Genomic DNA, 20,789 nt, shown 5'->3' on the forward strand with positions numbered 1-20,789 from the left:
ACCACACAGAGAGACAGCTTGTCAGAATGCTCTCTATGGTGCTCCTGTAGAACGTCCTCATGATGGGTGGGGGCAGGTGGGCTCTCCTCATCCTCCGCAGGAAGTACAAGCGCTTCTGTGCCCTCTTGACCAGTGCCGTAGTGTTCATAGTCCAGGTGAGGTCTTCTGTGATGTGGACCCCCAGGAATTTGGTGGTGCTGACCACCTCCACAGCTGAGCTGTTGATGATCAGTGGAGCGTGGTGAGGCTGTTTTTTCCTGAAGTCGACGATGATCTCCTTCATCTTCTCCTCATTCAGGATCAGGCTGTTTTCTCTGCACCAGCCCACCAGCTGCTCCACCTCCTCTCTGTAGTCCAGGTCGTTGTTGTCTCTGATGAGCCCCACCACCGTTGTGTCGTCTGCTGACTTCACGATGTGATTGGTGGTGAACCTGAGGACGCAGTCGTGTGTCATCAGGGTGCACAGCAGGGGGCTCAGGACGCAGCCCTGAAGGGAGCCTGTGCTGAGGGTGATGACATCAGAGGTGTTCTGTCCGACCCGGACTGACTGAGGTCTGTTGGTGAGGAAGTCTAGCAGCCAGTTGCGAAGGGGGGTGTTGAAGCCCAGGTGTTCCAATTTTCCTACCAGATGCTGTGGGATGATGGTGTTAAACGCTGAGCTGAAGTCCAGGAACAGCCTCCGCACATGGGTGTTCTTCTCCTCCAGGTGAGCCAGGCTCAGGTGAAGAACGGAGGAGATGGCGTCCTGAGTGGAGCGGTTTTGCCGGTCGGCAAACTGGAACGGGTCAAATAATAGGGGGAGTCTGGAAACGATGTGACCTTTAAGCAGCCTTTCGAAGCACTTCATCATAACCGGAGTCAGTGCAACAGGCCGGTAATCATTAAATGAGGTGATTTGAGGTTTCTTCGGCACCGGAATGATGGAGGCAGTCTTAAAGCACGCCGGCACTGTGGCTTGGCCCAGCGAGGTGTTAAAAATGTCTGTGATGACCCCAGCCAGATGACTTGCACATTCCCTGAACACACGCCCAGGAATGTTGTCGGGGCCAGGGGCCTTACAGGGGTTGACTCTCCTCAGGGTCTTCAACACATCGGCGGAGTCAAGGCAGAGTACCTCCTCTTCCTGATGGGGAACAGTTTTAACTGCTGGAGTGCCGTTTAGTGCCTCGAACCTCCCAAAGAAGTTATTTAGACCATTTAGAAAGTCAGCATCAACTACACCCACCGGGGGGGGAGGGTGAGTTGTAGTCTGTAATCGCCCGTATGCCTTGCCACATACTCCTGATGTTTTTGACGTTGTGGAAACGATCCTGAAATTTTCGACTGCGGTCTCGCTTCGCTATCCTGATGGCACGGTTCAAGTTGGCTCTCGCTGTCCTCAGTGTCTCCTTGTCGCCAGACTTGAAGGCAGAGTTCCGCGCTCGTAGCGTTTGACGTACCTCCTCAGTCATCCAGGGTCGTTGGTTGCCCCGGGTGATGATATTCTTAGTGGTGCTGACGTCCTCGGTGCATTTGTTGATGTAGGCTGACACAGTCATGGCACACGCATGTCTAATCTACATCGGGAAAACTGGGAGGGAGGGAGGCAGGCAGGGAGGCAGGCAGGGAGGCAGGCAGTGTCTGTCTGTTGAGGTTTTCACCTTGTTCTTCTCCTGCTGAAGTTCTAACTGGACGTCCATCAGTTTGGTTCTCAGCTCGTCATTGGCGGCCTGAAGGGCGTCCGTTCGCTCCGCCTTGGCCCGCCCTGCCGGAGCTCGTTTGGACATCTCTTACTCGAGTCTCGCCCGGTCGTCAGTCAGAGATCACAACATTTGTACCTGGAGAGCACAAACGCAGCGCTGTTTTCCACTGGCTTCGAACTCAACTTCAATCGGTACCGTAACTTACAACATCATAAACATAGAACTAGCTTGACTTATTCATTGAATAAATGCATTTGGTTCTTCAAAACTGCATCACGCAACATAGCGTGACCGAGACGGCCGTTATCCACCTGCGTGAAGTTATTTGGTGAAATGAATGAGATGTTTAAGACACCATCGTTCTGTCTCTATGTAGATGAAGGGAAATAATCGATTGCTGAAGGTCCAAAGGTGTTGTGATAAACAAATAAACATATTAGTGATTAGTGACATATTTGTGATAAACATATTAGGCAGGATAATCACATATGTTAACGTGACTGCCCACACTGTATTTATTTATGGTTATTTGTTAAATCGAGTACTGTTAGACATGAAATAGGAAGTGTTTAACATAAATGGAAGACGAAAGGGGTACTCACCATTGTAGCTCCTGCTGGTCAATGATACGAGCCTCTTCTTGCAGTGGAAAACATACAGCCAACAAACACCGTGGAACCTAAAGGAATGAAATTAAACATTAACATTTAGCCTCAACCAACATTCACAGATACAACGCAACGCAAACTACACAAACGTAAATCTTTTTAAACACAATGAGTTGTACTTACCGTGTACGCTCTAGACGGTCCACTTGCAAGCGGAAAATAAAGATATTTCTGTTGATAATCGTCGTGTTTGTATCCGGTGTCTCGCTCAAGGCCATTGCGCCCACAGATTTGAATTTTGGCGAGAGTTCAGCCTATTGACGTCATTTCCGCGGTGTAATACCCGCATATCTGAAACGGCAAAGTTAAGAGTAGAGTTAAATAAAGTTTTTAGTCAACGCAATAATTTACAACCGTTGACCAGTCGAAATAATCGTCGAAATTTGGCGTCTGTGGCTGGAAGCAGACGCCGAGTTCGACATTCCTCCCAAACGCCACACTCCCTCGCTTTTCAGGGCTAAAAAAAAACAGTTGTAATTACCTTGTACGCTCTAGACGGTCAAGTTGCAAGCTGAAAACAAAAATATTTGCCTTGTTAGTCATCGTGTTACTAACAGCTGTGTCTTGTTTGCCAGAACTGCCGCTTTCCTACTTCCTGTTGCAAGCCACGCCCACGGATTATAATTTTGCCGTGAGTTCCGCCTATTGACGTCATGTCCGCGTCACATGACTGCGACGTAATATTATCTAAAACTGTTTGTGCGGTATTGTGTTGTTCTGTGCGGTATTGTGTTATTCTGTGCGGCGTCGTGTTGTTCTGTGCGGCGTCGTGTTGTTCAGTGCGACGTCGTGTTGTTCAGTGCGGCATGGTGTTGTTCAGTGCGGCATGGTGTTGTTCAGTGCGGCATGGTGTTGTTCAGTGCGGCATAATGTTGTTCAGTGCGGCATAATGTTGTTCAGTGCGGCATGGTGTTGTTCAGTGCGGCATGGTGTTGTTCAGTGCGGCATGGTGTTGTTCAGTGCGGCATAATGTTGTTCAGTGCGCCATAATGTTGTTCAGTGCGGCATGGTGTTGTTCAGTGCGGGATGGTGTTGTTCAGTGCAGGATGGTGTTGTTCAGTGCGGCATGGTGTTGTTCAATGCGGCATGGTGTTGTTCAGTGCGGGATGGTGTTGTTCAGTGCGGCATGGTGTTGTTCAGTGCGGCATGGTGTTGTTCAGTGCGGCATGGTGTTGTTCAGTGCGGCATGGTGTTGTTCAGTGCGGCATGGTGTTGTTCAGTGCGGCATGGTGTTGTTCAGTGCGGAATGGTGTTGTTCAGTGCGGCATGGTGTTGTTCAGTCCGGGATGGTGTTGTTCAATGCGGGATCGTGTTGTTCAGTGCGGGGTGGTGTTGTTCAGTGCGGGATGGTGTTGTTCAGTGCGGCATGGTGTTGTTCAATGCGGCATGGTGTTGTTCAGTGCGGGATGGTGTTGTTCATTGCGGCATGGTGTTGTTCAGTGCGGCATGGTGTTGTTCAGTGCGGCATGGTGTTGTTCAGTGCGGCATGGTGTTGTTCAGTGCGGCATAATGTTGTTCAGTGCGGCATGGTGTTGTTCAGTGTGGAAAGGTGTTGTTCAGTGCAGGATGGTGTTGTTCAGTGCGGCATGGTGTTGTTCAATGCAGGATCGTGTTGTTCAGTGCAGCATAATGTTGTTCAGTGCAGCATGGTGTTGTTCAGTGCGGCATGGTGTTGTTCAATGCGGCATGGTGTTGTTCACTGCGGGATGGTGTTGTTCAATGCGGGATCGTGTTGTTCAGTGCGGCATAATGTTGTTCAGTGCAGCATGGTGTTGTTCAGTGCGGCATGGTGTTGTTCAGTGCGACATAATGTTGTTTAGTGCGGCATAATGTTGTTCAGTGCGGCATAATGTTGTTCAGTGCGGCATGGTGTTGTTCAGTGCGGCATGGTGTTGTTCAGTGCGGCATGGTGTTGTTCAGTGCAGGATGGTGTTGTTCAGTGCGGCATGGTGTTGTTCAATGCGGCATGGTGTTGTTCAGTGCGGGATGGTGTTGTTCAGTGCAGGATGGTGTTGTTCAGTGCGGCATGGTGTTGTTCAGTGCGGCATGGTGTTGTTCAGTGCGGCATGGTGTTGTTCAGTGCGGCATGGTGTTGTTCAGTGCAGGATGGTGTTGTTCAATGCGGGATCGTGTTGTTCAGTGCGGCATGGTGTTGTTCAGTGCGGCATGGTGTTGTTCAGTGCGGCATAATGTTGTTCAGTGCGGCATGGTGTTGTTCAGTGCGGCATGGTGTTGTTCAGTGCGGCATGCTGTTGTTCAGTGCGGCATAATGTTGTCCAGTGCGCCATAATGTTGTTCAGTGCGGCATGGTGTTGTTTAGTGCGGGATGGTGTTGTTCAGTGCAGGATGGTGTTGTTCAGTGCGGCATGGTGTTGTTCAATGCGGCATGGTGTTGTTCAGTGCGGGATGGTGTTGTTCAGTGCGGCATGGTGTTGTTCAGTGCGGCATAATGTTGTTCAGTACGGCATGGTGTTGTTCAGTGCGGCATGGTGTTGTTCAGTGCGGCATGGTGTTGTTCAGTGCGGCATGGTGTTGTTCAGTGCGGCATGGTGTTGTTCAGTGCGGGATGGTGTTGTTCAATGCGGGATCGTGTTGTTCAGTGCGGGGTGGTGTTGTTCAGTGCAGGATGGTGTTGTTCAGTGCAGGATGGTGTTGTTCAGTGCGGCATGGTGTTGTTCAATGCAGGATCGTGTTGTTCAGTGCAGCATAATGTTGTTCAGTGCAGCATGGTGTTGTTCAGTGCGGCATGGTGTTGTTCAATGGGGCATGGTGTTGTTCAGTGCGGGATGGTGTTGTTCAGTGCGGCATGGTGTTTTTCAGTGCGGCATAATGTTGTTCAGTGCGGCATGGTGTTGTTCAGTGCGGCATGGTGTTGTTCAGTGCAGGATGGTGTTGTTCAGTGCGGCATGGTGTTGTTCAATGCAGGATCGTGTTGTTCAGTGCAGCATAATGTTGTTCAGTGCAGCATGGTGTTGTTCAGTGCGGCATGGTGTTGTTCACTGCGGCATGGTGTTGTTCACTGCGGGATGGTGTTGTTCAATGCGGCATAATGTTGTTCAGTGCGGCATAATGTTGTTCAGTGCGGCATGGTGTTGTTCAGTGCGGCATAATGTTGTTTAGTGCGGCATAATGTTGTTCAGTGCGGCATAATGTTGTTCAGTGCGGCATAATGTTGTTCAGTGCGGCATGGTGTTGTTCAGTGCGGCATGGTGTTGTTCAGTGCGGCATGGTGTTGTTCAGTGCGGCATGGTGTTGTTTAATGCGGCATGGTGTTGTTTAATGCGGCATGGTGTTGTTCAGTGCGGCATGGTGTTGTTCAGTGCGGCATGGTGTTGTTCAGTGCGGAATGGTGTTGTTCAGTGCGGCATGGTGTTGTTCAGTGCGGCATGGTGTTGTTCAGTGCGGGATGGTGTTCAATGCGGGATCGTGTTGTTCAGTGCGGGGTGGTGTTGTTCAGTGCAGGATGGTGTTGTTCAGTGCAGGATGGTGTTGTTCAGTGCGGCATGGTGTTGTTCAATGCAGGATCGTGTTGTTCAGTGCAGCATAATGTTGTTCAGTGCAGCATGGTGTTGTTCAGTGCGGCATGGTGTTGTTCAATGCGGCATGGTGTTGTTCAGTGCGGGATGGTGTTGTTCAGTGCGGCATGGTGTTTTTCAGTGCGGCATAATGTTGTTCAGTGCGGCATGGTGTTGTTCAGTGCGGCATGGTGTTGTTCAGTGCGACATAATGTTGTTCAGTGCGGCATAATGTTGTTCAGTGCGGCATGGTGTTGTTCAGTGCGGCATGGTGTTGTTCAGTGCGGCATGGTGTTGTTCAGTGCGGCATGGTGTTGTTCAGTGCAGGATGGTGTTGTTCAGTGCAGGATGGTGTTGTTCAGTGCGGCATGGTGTTGTTCAGTGCGGGATGGTGTTGTTCAGTGCAGGATGGTGTTGTTCAGTGCGGCATGGTGTTGTTCAGTGCGGAATGGTGTTGTTCAGTGCGGCATGGTGTTGTTCAGTGCGGCATGGTGTTGTTCAGTGCAGGATGGTGTTGTTCAATGCGGGATGGTGTTGTTCAGTGCGGGATGGTGTTGTTCAGTGCAGGATGGTGTTGTTCAGTGCGGCATGGTGTTGTTCAATGCGGCATGGTGTTGTTCAGTGCAGGATGGTGTTGTTCAGTGCGGCATGGTGTTGTTCAATGCGGCATGGTGTTGTTCAATGCGGCATGGTGTTGTTCAGTGCGGCATGGTGTTGTTCAGTGCGGCATGGTGTTGTTCAGTGCAGCGTAATGTTGTTCAGTGCGGCATGGTGTTGTTCAGTGCGGAATGGTGTTGTTCAGTGCGGCATGGTGTTGTTCAGTGCAGGATGGTGTTGTTCAGTGCGGCATGGTGTTGCTCAGTGCGGCATGGTGTTGTTCAGTGCGGGATGGTGTTGTTCATTGCGGCATGGTGTTGTTCAGTGCGGCATGGTGTTGTTCAGTGCGGCATGGTGTTGTTCAGTGCGGCATAATGTTGTTCAGTGCGCCATAATGTTGTTCAGTGCGGCATGGTGTTGTTCAGTGCGGGATGGTGTTGTTCAGTGCAGGATGGTGTTGTTCAGTGCGGCATGGTGTTGTTCAGTGCGGCATAATGTTGTTCAGTGCGGCATAATGTTGTTCAGTGTGGCATAATGTTGTTCAGTGCGGGATGGTGTTGTTCATTGCGGCATGGTGTTGTTCAGTGCGGCATGGTGTTGTTCAGTGCGGCATGGTGTTGTTCAGTGCGGGATGGTGTTGTTCAGTGCAGGATGGTGTTGTTCAGTGCGGCATGGTGTTGTTCAGTGCGGCATGGTGTTGTTCATTTCGGCATAATGTTGTTCAGTGCGGCATAATGTTTAGTGCGGCATGGTGTTGTTCAGTGCGGGATGGTGTTGTTCAGTGCGTTATAATGTTCAGTGCGGCATGGTGTTGTTCAGTGCGGCATGGTGTTGTTCAGTGCGGCATGGTGTTGTTCAGTGCGGCATAATGTTGTTCAGTGCGGCATAATGTTGTTCAGTGCGGCATGGTGTTGTTCAGTGCGGGATGGTGTTGTTCAGTGCGGGATGGTGTTGTTCAGTGCGGCATGGTGTTCAATGCGGAATGGTGTTGTTCAGTGCAGGATGGTGTTGTTCAGTGCGGCATGGTGTTGTTCAGTGCGGCATAATGTTGTTCAGTGCGGCATGGTGTTGTTCAGTGCGGCATGGTGTTGTTCAGTGCGGCATGGTGTTGTTCAGTGCGGCATAATGTTGTTCAGTGCGGCATGGTGTTGTTCAGTGCGGCATGGTGTTGTTCAGTGCGGCATAATGTTCAGTGCGGCATAATGTTGTTCAGTGCGGCATGGTGTTGTTCAGTGCGGGATGGTGTTGTTCAGTGCAGGATGGTGTTGTTCAGTGCGGCATGGTGTTCAGTGCGGGATGGTGTCTTTCAGTGCGGCATGGTGTCGTTCAGTGCGGCATGGTGTCTTTCAGTGCGGCATGGTGTCGTTCAGTGAGGCATGGTGTTGTTCAGTGCGGCATGGTGTTGTTTAGTGCGGCATGGTGTTGTTCAGTGCGGGATGGTGTTGTTCAGTGTGGCATGGTGTTCAGTGCGGCATGGTGTTGTTCAGTGCGGTATCGTGTTGTTCAGTGCGGTATCGTGTTTCTCAGTGCGGTATCGTGTTGTTCAGTGCAGTATCGTTGTGTTGTTCGTATTGTGTTTAACACTTAGCCTCTAACACTTAGCCTCTAACACTTAGCCTCTAGCATCTAGAAGGTAAATAAATAGGAAGGAAGGACTCACCGGTGACGTCTTCGCCCACGTCCAAGCGTTGTACTTTGTATTTTCATCCTTCTGACAGTTGAGGTTAAAGGTTGAGTGAAGGGCCCTCGTTTTAAACTACTTTTTTGAAAAGGATTGGGAACAAGTAAGACGTATTTAATTTATTTAATGGGAAGTAGTAAGAGCTATTGAATTTAATCTATGTATTATATTCTATTGTATTGTATTCTGTTGTATTCTTTTGGATTGTATTCACACTAACCCCACTAAAACTTCAGCCCACAAAAACTCGCCTCTGGCGCCTAGCCTCTGGCACTTAGCCTCTAACACTTAGCCTTTAACACTTAGCCTTTAACACTTAGCCTTTAACACTTAGCCTAGAAGGTGAATAAATAGGGTTAAAGGTTGAGTGAAGGGACCTCGTTTTAAACTACTGTTTTGAAAAGGAGTGGGAACAAGTAAGACGTATTTAATTTATTTAATGGGAAGTAGTAAGACTTATTAAATTTATTTAATCTACTTTTCTTCCCAGGCAAAATTTGATGTGCTGCAATTCCAAATTTCCAAAGTGAATGAAGGAATGAAGTCCTTTAAATTATGATTTTGTATAAATACTAGGCATTAACACAAAATCGACGGCACAAAATGGGCAGACTTTACTTGTTTGAAAAGGACTGGTTACAAGACAGACTTTTTTAATTTATTTAATGGGAAGAAGACTTATTTAGTTTAATTGATCTATTTTTGTTCCCTGCCAAAATTCGATTTGCTGCAATTCCAAATTTCCAAAGTGAATGAAGGAAAGAAGTCGTTTAAATTATGATTTTGTTTAAATACTAGGCATAGACACAAAATCTACGGCACAAAATGGGCAGACTTTACTTGTTTGAAGAGGACTGGTTACAAGACAGACTTTTCTGATTTATTTAATGGGAAGAGGACTTATTTAGTTTATTTAATCTATTTTTGTTCCCTGGCAAAATTGGATTTGCTGAAATTGTATTTTGCCAAATCTCGATTTGAGACCTGATAGGAAGTATTAAACGCTTAGTTAAATCAATACAAGTTGGTAATAAGAGCGAGTAATGTTGGTTGAACCGATGAATGAAGGTTGAAAGCAATTTAAATTATGACTTTGTATAAATACTAGATATTAACAGAACATCTACTGCGCAAAATGGGCAGAGTTTACTTGTTTGAGAAGGAGTGGCTTATTCAAAACTAAGATTTATGTAATCTGTTTGTTCCCAGGCAAAATTGGATGTGATGCAATTCCAAATTTCACCACATGATGGTGCCCAATTTTGACTTCATAGGACATATTAAACACTTAGCTTGTTATTATGTTCAAGGTAATCAGATTTGTTTATCATTCTAATGGCCTCTTCAAAACTATTCTGGATTACTACTTTGGATCTATTCTACATTACTTGGCAACAACATACTCTGTAACAGATTAGGCAGTATAATCACATATGTTAATTTGAGAGTGCCCACACTCAATCTACTTATCGTGATGTGTTAAATCAATTACTGTTAGACATTATTTGTCTGATAATCTACCAAATCTTTGAATTGAAGAATTTGTGATTTAATTAATAGCTTGTTCAGGGTAATCAGACTTGTATATAATTCTAATGGCCTTCTTTTGAAAACTATTCTGAATTACAACTTTGGATCTTATATTACTTTGCAACAATCTACTCCGTGACAGATTAGGCAGTATAATCACATATGTTAACTTCAGTGCCCACACTGTATTTATTTATGGTTATTTGTTAAATCAAGTACTGTTAGACATGAAATAGGAAGTGTTTAACATAAATGTTATGGCTACTCACCATTGTAGCTCGCTCCTGGTCAATGATACGAGCCTCTTCTTGCAGTGGAAAACTTGCAGCCAACAAACACCGTGGAACCTAAAGGAATGAAATTAAACATTAACATTTCGCCTCGACCAATTTTCACACGTACAACGCAACGCGGCTACACTTCTGCTATTACAAACGTAAATCTCCTTAAACACAATGAGTGTTACTTACCGTGTACGCTCTAGACGGTCCAGTTGCAAGCAGAAAATAAAGATATTTCTGTTGATAATCGTCGCTGCTCAGTGGCTCACGGCCATCGCGCCAACAGATTTGAATTTTGGCGGAGGTTCGGGCAATTACGTCATATCCACGGCACATGACTGCGACGTAATACCCGCTTATCTGAAACGGCAGTTAAAAGTAGAGTTACATCAAGTTTTCTTGGAACCTAAACGAATGAAAGAAAACTATCATTTGGCCACAACCAACATTCACAGATACAACACAACGTGCGGGGTTGGGGTTAAAGATTGAGTGAAGGGCCCTCGTTTTAAACTACTGTTTTGAAAAGGAGTGGGAACAAGTAAGACGTATTTAATTTATTTAATGGGAAGTAGTAAGACTTATTAAATTTATTTAATCTACTTTTCTTCCCAGGCAAAATTTGATGTGCTGCAATTCCAAATTTCCAAAGTGAATGAAGGAATGAAGTCCTTTAAATTATGATTTTGTATAAATACTAGGCATTAACACAAAATCGACGGCACAAAATGGGCAGACTTTACTTGTTTGAAAAGGACTGGTTACAAGACAGACTTTTTTAATTTATTTAATGGGAAGAAGACTTATTTAGTTTAATTGATCTATTTTTGTTCCCTGCCAAAATTCGATTTGCTGCAATTCCAAATTTCCAAAGTGAATGAAGGAAAGAAGTCGTTTAAATTATGATTTTGTTTAAATACTAGGCATAGACACAAAATCTACGGCACAAAATGGGCAGACTTTACTTGTTTGAAGAGGACTGGTTACAAGACAGACTTTTCTGATTTATTTAATGGGAAGAGGACTTATTTAGTTTATTTAATCTATTTTTGTTCCCTGGCAAAATTGGATTTGCTGAAATTGTATTTTGCCAAATCTCGATTTGAGACCTGATAGGAAGTATTAAACGCTTAGTTAAATCAATACAAGTTGGTAATAAGAGCGAGTAATGTTGGTTGAACCGATGAATGAAGGTTGAAAGCAATTTAAATTATGACTTTGTATAAATACTAGATATTAACAGAACATCTACTGCGCAAAATGGGCAGAGTTTACTTGTTTGAGAAGGAGTGGCTTATTCAAAACTAAGATTTATGTAATCTGTTTGTTCCCAGGCAAAATTGGATGTGATGCAATTCCAAATTTCACCACATGATGGTGCCCAATTTTGACTTCATAGGACATATTAAACACTTAGCTTGTTATTATGTTCAAGGTAATCAGATTTGTTTATCATTCTAATGGCCTCTTCAAAACTATTCTGGATTACTACTTTGGATCTATTCTACATTACTTGGCAACAACATACTCTGTAACAGATTAGGCAGTATTATCACATATGTTAACTTGAGAGTGCCCACACTCAATCTACTTATCGTGATGTGTTAAATCAATTACTGTTAGACATTATTTGTCTGATAATCTACCAAATCTTTGAATTGAAGAATTTGTGATTTAATTAATAGCTTGTTCAGGGTAATCAGACTTGTATATAATTCTAATGGCCTTCTTTTGAAAACTATTCTGAATTACAACTTTGGATCTTATATTACTTTGCAACAATCTACTCCGTGACAGATTAGGCAGTATAATCACATATGTTAACTTCAGTGCCCACACTGTATTTATTTATGGTTATTTGTTAAATCAAGTACTGTTAGACATGAAATAGGAAGTGTTTAACATAAATGTTATGGCTACTCACCATTGTAGCTCGCTCCTGGTCAATGATACGAGCCTCTTCTTGCAGTGGAAAACTTGCAGCCAACAAACACCGTGGAACCTAAAGGAATGAAATTAAACATTAACATTTCGCCTCGACCAATTTTCACACGTACAACGCAACGCGGCTACACTTCTGCTATTACAAACGTAAATCTCCTTAAACACAATGAGTGTTACTTACCGTGTACGCTCTAGACGGTCCAGTTGCAAGCAGAAAATAAAGATATTTCTGTTGATAATCGTCGCTGCTCAGTGGCTCACGGCCATCGCGCCAACAGATTTGAATTTTGGCGGAGGTTCGGGCAATTACGTCATATCCACGGCACATGACTGCGACGTAATACCCGCTTATCTGAAACGGCAGTTAAAAGTAGAGTTACATCAAGTTTTCTTGGAACCTAAACGAATGAAAGAAAACTATCATTTGGCCACAACCAACATTCACAGATACAACACAACGTGCGGGGTTGGGGTTAAAGATTGAGTGAAGGGCCCTCGTTTTAAACTACGGTTTTGAAAAGGAGTGGGAACAAGTAAGACGTATTTAATTTATTTAATGGGAAGTAGTAAGACTTATTAAATTTATTTAATCTACTTTTCTTCCCAGGCAAAATTTGATGTGCTGCAATTCCAAATTTCCAAAGTGAATGAAGGAATGAAGTCCTTTAAATTATGATTTTGTATAAATACTAGGCATTAACACAAAATCGACGGCACAAAATGGGCAGACTTTACTTGTTTGAAAAGGACTGGTTACAAGACAGACTTTTTTAATTTATTTAATGGGAAGAAGACTTATTTAGTTTAATTGATCTATTTTTGTTCCCTGCCAAAATTCGATTTGCTGCAATTCCAAATTTCCAAAGTGAATGAAGGAAAGAAGTCGTTTAAATTATGATTTTGTTTAAATACTAGGCATAGACACAAAATCTACGGCACAAAATGGGCAGACTTTACTTGTTTGAAGAGGACTGGTTACAAGACAGACTTTTCTGATTTATTTAATGGGAAGAGGACTTATTTAGTTTATTTAATCTATTTTTGTTCCCTGGCAAAATTGGATTTGCTGAAATTGTATTTTGCCAAATCTCGATTTGAGACCTGATAGGAAGTATTAAACGCTTAGTTAAATCAATACAAGTTGGTAATAAGAGCGAGTAATGTTGGTTGAACCGATGAATGAAGGTTGAAAGCAATTTAAATTATGACTTTGTATAAATACTAGATATTAACAGAACATCTACTGCGCAAAATGGGCAGAGTTTACTTGTTTGAGAAGGAGTGGCTTATTCAAAACTAAGATTTATGTAATCTGTTTGTTCCCAGGCAAAATTGGATGTGATGCAATTCCAAATTTCACCACATGATGGTGCCCAATTTTGACTTCATAGGACATATTAAACACTTAGCTTGTTATTATGTTCAAGGTAATCAGATTTGTTTATCATTCTAATGGCCTCTTCAAAACTATTCTGGATTACTACTTTGGATCTATTCTACATTACTTGGCAACAACATACTCTGTAACAGATTAGGCAGTATAATCACATATGTTAACTTGAGAGTGCCCACACTCAATCTACTTATCGTGATGTGTTAAATCAATTACTGTTAGACATTATTTGTCTGATAATCTACCAAATCTTTGAATTGAAGAATTTGTGATTTAATTAATAGCTTGTTCAGGGTAATCAGACTTGTATATAATTCTAATGGCCTTCTTTTGAAAACTATTCTGAATTACAACTTTGGATCTTATATTACTTTGCAACAATCTACTCGGTGACAGATGAGGCAGTATAATCACATATGTTAACTTCAGTGCCCACACTGTATTTATTTATGGTTATTTGTTAAATCAAGTACTGTTAGACATGAAATAGGAAGTGTTTAACATAAATGTTATGGCTACTCACCATTGTAGCTCGCTCCTGGTCAATGATACGAGCCTCTTCTTGCAGTGGAAAACTTGCAGCCAACAAACACCGTGGAACCTAAAGGAATGAAATTAAACATTAACATTTCGCCTCGACCAATTTTCACACGTACAACGCAACGCGGCTACACTTCTGCTATTACAAACGTAAATCTCCTTAAACACAATGAGTGTTACTTACCGTGTACGCTCTAGACGGTCCAGTTGCAAGCAGAAAATAAAGATATTTCTGTTGATAATCGTCGCTGCTCAGTGGCTCACGGCCATCGCGCCAACAGATTTGAATTTTGGCGGAGGTTCGGGCAATTACGTCATATCCGCGGCATTTGACTGCGACGTAATACCCGCTTATCTGAAACGGCAGTTAAAAGTAGAGTTACATCAAGTTTTCTTGGAACCTAAACGAATGAAAGAAAACTATCATTTGGCCACAACCAACATTCACAGATACAACACAACGTGCGGGGTTGAGGTTAAAGATTGAGTGAAGGGCCCTCGTTTTAAACTACTGTTTTGAAAAGGAGTGGGAACAAGTAAGACGTATTTAATTTATTTAATGGGAAGTAGTAAGACTTATTAAATTTATTTAATCTACTTTTCTTCCCAGGCAAAATTTGATGTGCTGCAATTCCAAATTTCCAAAGTGAATGAAGGAATGAAGTCCTTTAAATTATGATTTTGTATAAATACTAGGCATTAACACAAAATCGACGGCACAAAATGGGCAGACTTTACTTGTTTGAAAAGGACTGGTTACAAGACAGACTTTTTTAATTTATTTAATGGGAAGAAGACTTATTTAGTTTAATTGATCTATTTTTGTTCCCTGCCAAAATTCGATTTGCTGCAATTCCAAATTTCCAAAGTGAATGAAGGAAAGAAGTCGTTTAAATTATGATTTTGTTTAAATACTAGGCATAGACACAAAATCTACGGCACAAAATGGGCAGACTTTACTTGTTTGAAGAGGACTGGTTACAAGACAGACTTTTCTGATTTATTTAATGGGAAGAGGACTTATTTAGTTTATTTAATCTATTTTTGTTCCCTGGCAAAATTGGATTTGCTGAAATTGTATTTTGCCAAATCTCGATTTGAGACCTGATAGGAAGTATTAAACGCTTAGTTAAATCAATACAAGTTGGTAATAAGAGCGAGTAATGTTGGTTGAACCGATGAATGAAGGTTGAAAGCAATTTAAATTATGACTTTGTATAAATACTAGATATTAACAGAACATCTACTGCGCAAAATGGGCAGAGTTTACTTGTTTGAGAAGGAGTGGCTTATTCAAAACTAAGATTTATGTAATCTGTTTGTTCCCAGGCAAAATTGGATGTGATGCAATTCCAAATTTCACCACATGATGGTGCCCAATTTTGACTTCATAGGACATATTAAACACTTAGCTTGTTATTATGTTCAAGGTAATCAGATTTGTTTATCATTCTAATGGCCTCTTCAAAACTATTCTGGATTACTACTTTGGATCTATTCTACATTACTTGGCAACAACATACTCTGTAACAGATTAGGCAGTATAATCACATATGTTAACTTGAGAGTGCCCACACTCAATCTACTTATCGTGATGTGTTAAATCAATTACTGTTAGACATTATTTGTCTGATAATCTACCAAATCTTTGAATTGAAGAATTTGTGATTTAATTAATAGCTTGTTCAGGGTAATCAGACTTGTATATAATTCTAATGGCCTTCTTTTGAAAACTATTCTGAATTACAACTTTGGATCTTATATTACTTTGCAACAATCTACTCGGTGACAGATTAGGCAGTATAATCACATATGTTAACTTCAGTGCCCACACTGTATTTATTTATGGTTATTTGTTAAATCAAGTACTGTTAGACATGAAATAGGAAGTGTTTAACATAAATGTTATGGCTACTCACCATTGTAGCTCGCTCCTGGTCAATGATACGAGCCTCTTCTTGCAGTGGAAAACTTGCAGCCAACAAACACCGTGGAACCTAAAGGAATGAAATTAAACATTAACATTTCGCCTCGACCAATTTTCACACGTACAACGCAACGCGGCTACACTTCTGCTATTACAAACGTAAATCTCCTTAAACACAATGAGTGTTACTTACCGTGTACGCTCTAGACGGTCCAGTTGCAAGCAGAAAATAAAGATATTTCTGTTGATAATCGTCGCTGCTCAGTGGCTCACGGCCATCGCGCCAACAGATTTGAATTTTGGCGGAGGTTCGGGCAATTACGTCATATCCGCGGCATTTGACTGCGACGTAATACCCGCTTATCTGAAACGGCAGTTAAAAGTAGAGTTACATCAAGTTTTCTTGGAACCTAAACGAATGAAAGAAAACTATCATTTGGCCACAACCAACATTCACAGATACAACACAACGTGCGGGGTTGAGGTTAAAGATTGAGTGAAGGGCCCTCGTTTTAAACTACTGTTTTGAAAAGGAGTGGGAACAAGTAAGACGTATTTAATTTATTTAATGGGAAGTAGTAAGACTTATTAAATTTATTTAATCTACTTTTCTTCCCAGGCAAAATTTGATGTGCTGCAATTCCAAATTTCCAAAGTGAATGAAGGAATGAAGTCCTTTAAATTATGATTTTGTATAAATACTAGGCATTAACACAAAATCGACGGCACAAAATGGGCAGACTTTACTTGTTTGAAAAGGACTGGTTACAAGACAGACTTTTTTAATTTATTTAATGGGAAGAAGACTTATTTAGTTTAATTGATCTATTTTTGTTCCCTGCCAAAATTCGATTTGCTGCAATTCCAAATTTCCAAAGTGAATGAAGGAAAGAAGTCGTTTAAATTATGATTTTGTTTAAATACTAGGCATAGACACAAAATCTACGGCACAAAATGGGCAGACTTTACTTGTTTGAAGAGGACTGGTTACAAGACAGACTTTTCTGATTTATTTAATGGGAAGAGGACTTATTTAGTTTATTTAATCTATTTTTGTTCCCTGGCAAAATTGGATTTGCTGAAATTGTATTTTGCCAAATCTCGATTTGAGACCTGATAGGAAGTATTAAACGCTTAGTTAAATCAATACAAGTTGGTAATAAGAGCGAGTAATGTTGGTTGAACCGATGAATGAAGGTTGAAAGCAATTTAAATTATGACTTTGTATAAATACTAGATATTAACAGAACATCTACTGCGCAAAATGGGCAGAGTTTACTTGTTTGAGAAGGAGTGGCTTATTCAAAACTAAGATTTATGTAATCTGTTTGTTCCCAGGCAAAATTGGATGTGATGCAATTCCAAATTTCACCACATGATGGTGCCCAATTTTGACTTCATAGGACATATTAAACACTTAGCTTGTTATTATGTTCAAGGTAATCAGATTTGTTTATCATTCTAATGGCCTCTTCAAAACTATTCTGGATTACTACTTTGGATCTATTCTACATTACTTGGCAACAACATACTCTGTAACAGATTAGGCAGTATAATCACATATGTTAACTTGAGAGTGCCCACACTCAATCTACTTATCGTGATGTGTTAAATCAATTACTGTTAGACATTATTTGTCTGATAATCTACCAAATCTTTGAATTGAAGAATTTGTGATTTAATTAATAGCTTGTTCAGGGTAATCAGACTTGTATATAATTCTAATGGCCTTCTTTTGAAAACTATTCTGAATTACAACTTTGGATCTTATATTACTTTGCAACAATCTACTCGGTGACAGATTAGGCAGTATAATCACATATGTTAACTTCAGTGCCCACACTGTATTTATTTATGGTTATTTGTTAAATCAAGTACTGTTAGACATGAAATAGGAAGTGTTTAACATAAATGTTATGGCTACTCACCATTGTAGCTCGCTCCTGGTCAATGATATGAGCCTCTTCTTGCAGTGGAAAACTTGCAGCCAACAAACACCGTGGAACCTAAAGGAATGAAATTAAACATTAACATTTCGCCCGGACCATCATTCACACGTACAACGCAACGCGGCTACACTTCTGCTATTACAAACGTAAATCTCCTTAAACACAACGAGTGTTACTTACCGTGTACGCTCTAGGCAAAATTGGATGTGATGCAATTCCAAATCTATCTGAAACGGCAGTTAAAAGTAGAGTTACATCAAGTTTTCTTTTTTAATCAACACAATCATTTACAACCGTTGACCAGAAAGAATCGTCGAAATTCGACGTCCCCCACAAACGCCACGCTCACTCGCTTTTCAGGGCAACAAAAGTACTTCTTTTTAAAAACGATGAGTTGTACTTACCGTGTACGCTCTGGACGGTCCAGTTGCAAGCAGAAAATAAAAATATTTCTCTTGTTAGTCGTATGTTACCATCCGCTGTGTCTTTGTCAACATCGCCGCCATTTTCCTACTTCCTGCTGCGAGCCACGCCCACGGATTTAAATTTGGGCGGAAGCTCTTTCCATTGGCGTCGTTTTCGCGTATAGCAAATCCGATTGGTTGGGAAGGGGGCACGGTTATGCAGCCGAGGAGTCCTGTGATCGGTGGGATGTAAAGTAGGCGTCGACGTCACGTCCGCGTCACGTGACCACGACGTGGCAGACGTCAAATAGCAACCGCTGTTTTGTTTAGTAGACTTACAGTTGTTATGCATTGACATAATGGCGCACACACCAAATAGATTTAAATAAATTAAATAATTCTTCTGCCCACTCTCTTTTAAACAAGTTAACTCTCCCCGCGGATTTGAATTCCGGCGAAAGTTACGCCCATCGACGTCACGTATGTCACGTGACCACGACGTGGCAGATGTCATATAGCAACCGCTGTTTTGTTTAGTAGATTTACAGTTGTTATGCATTGGCATAATGGTGTGCACTCAAAATAGATTTAAATAAATTAAATATTTCTTCTGCCTACTCCCTTTTAAACAAGTTAACTCTGCCCACGTCCATTGACGTCTTGTCTGCGTCACGTGACCACGACGTAGCGACGTCATATAGTAACCGCTGTTTTGACCAGTAGACTTAGTTATTATGCGTTGACATAATGGCGCACTGGTTAGCATGGCCACCTCTTAAGCATGATGATGCGGGTTCGACGCCTGATCAATGTTAGCATGGAGTGAGCTGAAGTGCATGGCGCTGAAGATTTGAATCTTTGAAATGCGCTGAGGTCTGACATATCAGGCAGAATGGTTTGCCATCACGTTCAACAAAAAATAGAAACTTTCCCACTCTGATTAAAACGTCCTGTGTTCATCTACGTATTTTCGTTTTGCTGTGCATCTTTTCCCTGCCATTTCGAGAGCCCAATTGACACTCATAGTTTAAAGAAATGTGTTTGCCCATCCTACTTTGTGGAATTTCACCACATGCGCTTTTGACCAAAATACCAAATTGAACTCAAGTGAAGCCAACACGCACAACCCCCCCCCCCCCACACACACACACACACACACAAATGTTGATATGAACATAAAAGAGCCGCATGCGGTTCGGGAGTTGCGGCTTGACCAAACCTGTACTATACAACTTTATTTGTATAAAATTTTCACAACAGCTGTCACACAAACAAAGCGGGAAAAACCGAAGACGTGCGTGTTCCGCCCACGCTGGATTTATTTGCACCTTTGAAAAGACACCGTATTGCCGCAGATGTGGCAAAGAGTACTTTTGGGCATCTGAGACGGAAGGATGTCCAAAGCATCACGTCACCTGCTCTGGTAGGCATGGTGGTGGGACGTTGAGGTCAACCGCTTTGGGGTTGGCTGACTCTTTGATCGCAGGATGCCACACACTTGAAGACAGAAGCAGAAAAGCAGAGCTAAATGCAAAATGTACTCACCGGTGACTCCAATTTTTTTCCCCCCTGAAGAAACAGCTGGACGGGTGGCCCCGGCTGGCCAGTGGGACTCTTGTTATTCTGACCCTTTTTAGTGCGCGTTTGGGGCAACAACCGTTTTTTGTGGCGCTCTCTTCTGGTTCAAAAGTGCCCTGCATGTGAATTTGCTTTTCCTGCCTTCTGATTGGATGAGCGCCGGTGTGACGCGGTGCCTCTGTCACCGTGGCGGGGGGTATACGTTGGCATCGGAGCGTCTGCCAACGTCTGAGACCGGCTGGCAGTGTATCGGAGGTGTCGAGTGCGGTGCCGCTGGAGCTCACTCACCAGCTGGTGTTAGGGCCACAGAATGAAGGCCAAGGAGAAGAATAGAAAGAGAAACAGAAACTTCTCCTCCAATTGTTTGATTTGTCTCTTCTGAGCTTCGATGAATTCTTTCAGCTCTTTGTTCCTCTAGGACGGACAAATGGAAAGTGGCATTCAAAAGCCAGTAAGCGTGCAAGTAAGTGCCGGGCTGGCTTTGGGCCCTTACCTGTTGCGCGCTGTGCAGCAGATCCATTCTCTCTTGGAGGATGCAAGCGTCGCACTCCCTCAACTCGCACATCAGGGCTCGCTTCCATTGGTCCACGGCGCTCCTAAGCTCTTCTCTCTGATCCGCCGTCAGCACGTCATTCACGCCAGCGTGGCTGGCTTTTTCGCCGTCCGTGGCGGGGCAGTCCCGCTGCGGTAGCGCCTCGTACAACATGGCCTCCAGCTCCAGGATCCTCTGGGCCGCAATCCTCGTCCATCAGTGGTCCGGCGGGAGATTTGAGGGCGGCTTACCTTATGAGCCTGGTCCATGGAACACTTCCTGAAGTCCAACTCTTCATCCAGGTAGCCCTTCTGCTTGCAGAACATATCCTAGCACAGCTCAAGGTCAGAATTGTTGGGGCACATTGCCGGAGTTCCCCTTGGCTGATGTCGCGTGTCTGTCTACCTTCTCACTTTCAATGTCCAACATCTTCTGTTGAAGTGCTGACTTGGTCACTTTGATGTATTCTAACCACTGAGGAAAGGCTGCTGTCACATAAGCAGAATGCGAGAGCGTGCGTGGACGTGCGCGTTACCTTCTCGGCTAGGGTGAGAAGGGTCCTGGCGTG

The 20,789-nt window shown here is 43.0% G+C and overlaps 1 protein-coding gene across 3 annotated transcripts; it reads right to left on the bottom strand.

Moving 5' to 3' along the window:
- Nucleotides 1-19,326: 19,326 nt before the first annotated feature.
- LOC148378891 (janus kinase and microtubule-interacting protein 3-like) lies at nucleotides 19,327-20,773 on the bottom strand. Of its 3 annotated transcripts, XM_088367687.1 has the most exons (4): nucleotides 20,627-20,773; nucleotides 20,183-20,550; nucleotides 19,978-20,103; nucleotides 19,327-19,608 (listed from the first exon to the last, which is right to left on the bottom strand). In XM_088367687.1, exons 2-3 carry the CDS (start codon nucleotides 20,393-20,395, stop codon nucleotides 19,987-19,989), a joined length of 330 nt encoding a protein of 109 aa, XP_088223813.1. In that variant the 5' UTR covers nucleotides 20,396-20,550; nucleotides 20,627-20,773; the 3' UTR covers nucleotides 19,327-19,608; nucleotides 19,978-19,986. The 3 variants fall into 3 exon arrangements, with proteins under 3 accessions (XP_088223813.1, XP_088223811.1, XP_088223812.1); XM_088367685.1 differs by having other exon boundaries at nucleotides 19,327-20,103; XM_088367686.1 differs by having other exon boundaries at nucleotides 19,327-20,103; nucleotides 20,183-20,773.
- Nucleotides 20,774-20,789: the final 16 nt, after the last annotated feature.

This window comes from Syngnathus floridae, unplaced genomic scaffold (assembly GCF_059516105.1).
Source record: "Syngnathus floridae isolate MCC-2025c unplaced genomic scaffold, RoL_Sflo_1.0 HiC_scaffold_24, whole genome shotgun sequence".
NCBI classification, from domain to species: Eukaryota; Metazoa; Chordata; class Actinopteri; order Syngnathiformes; family Syngnathidae; genus Syngnathus; species Syngnathus floridae.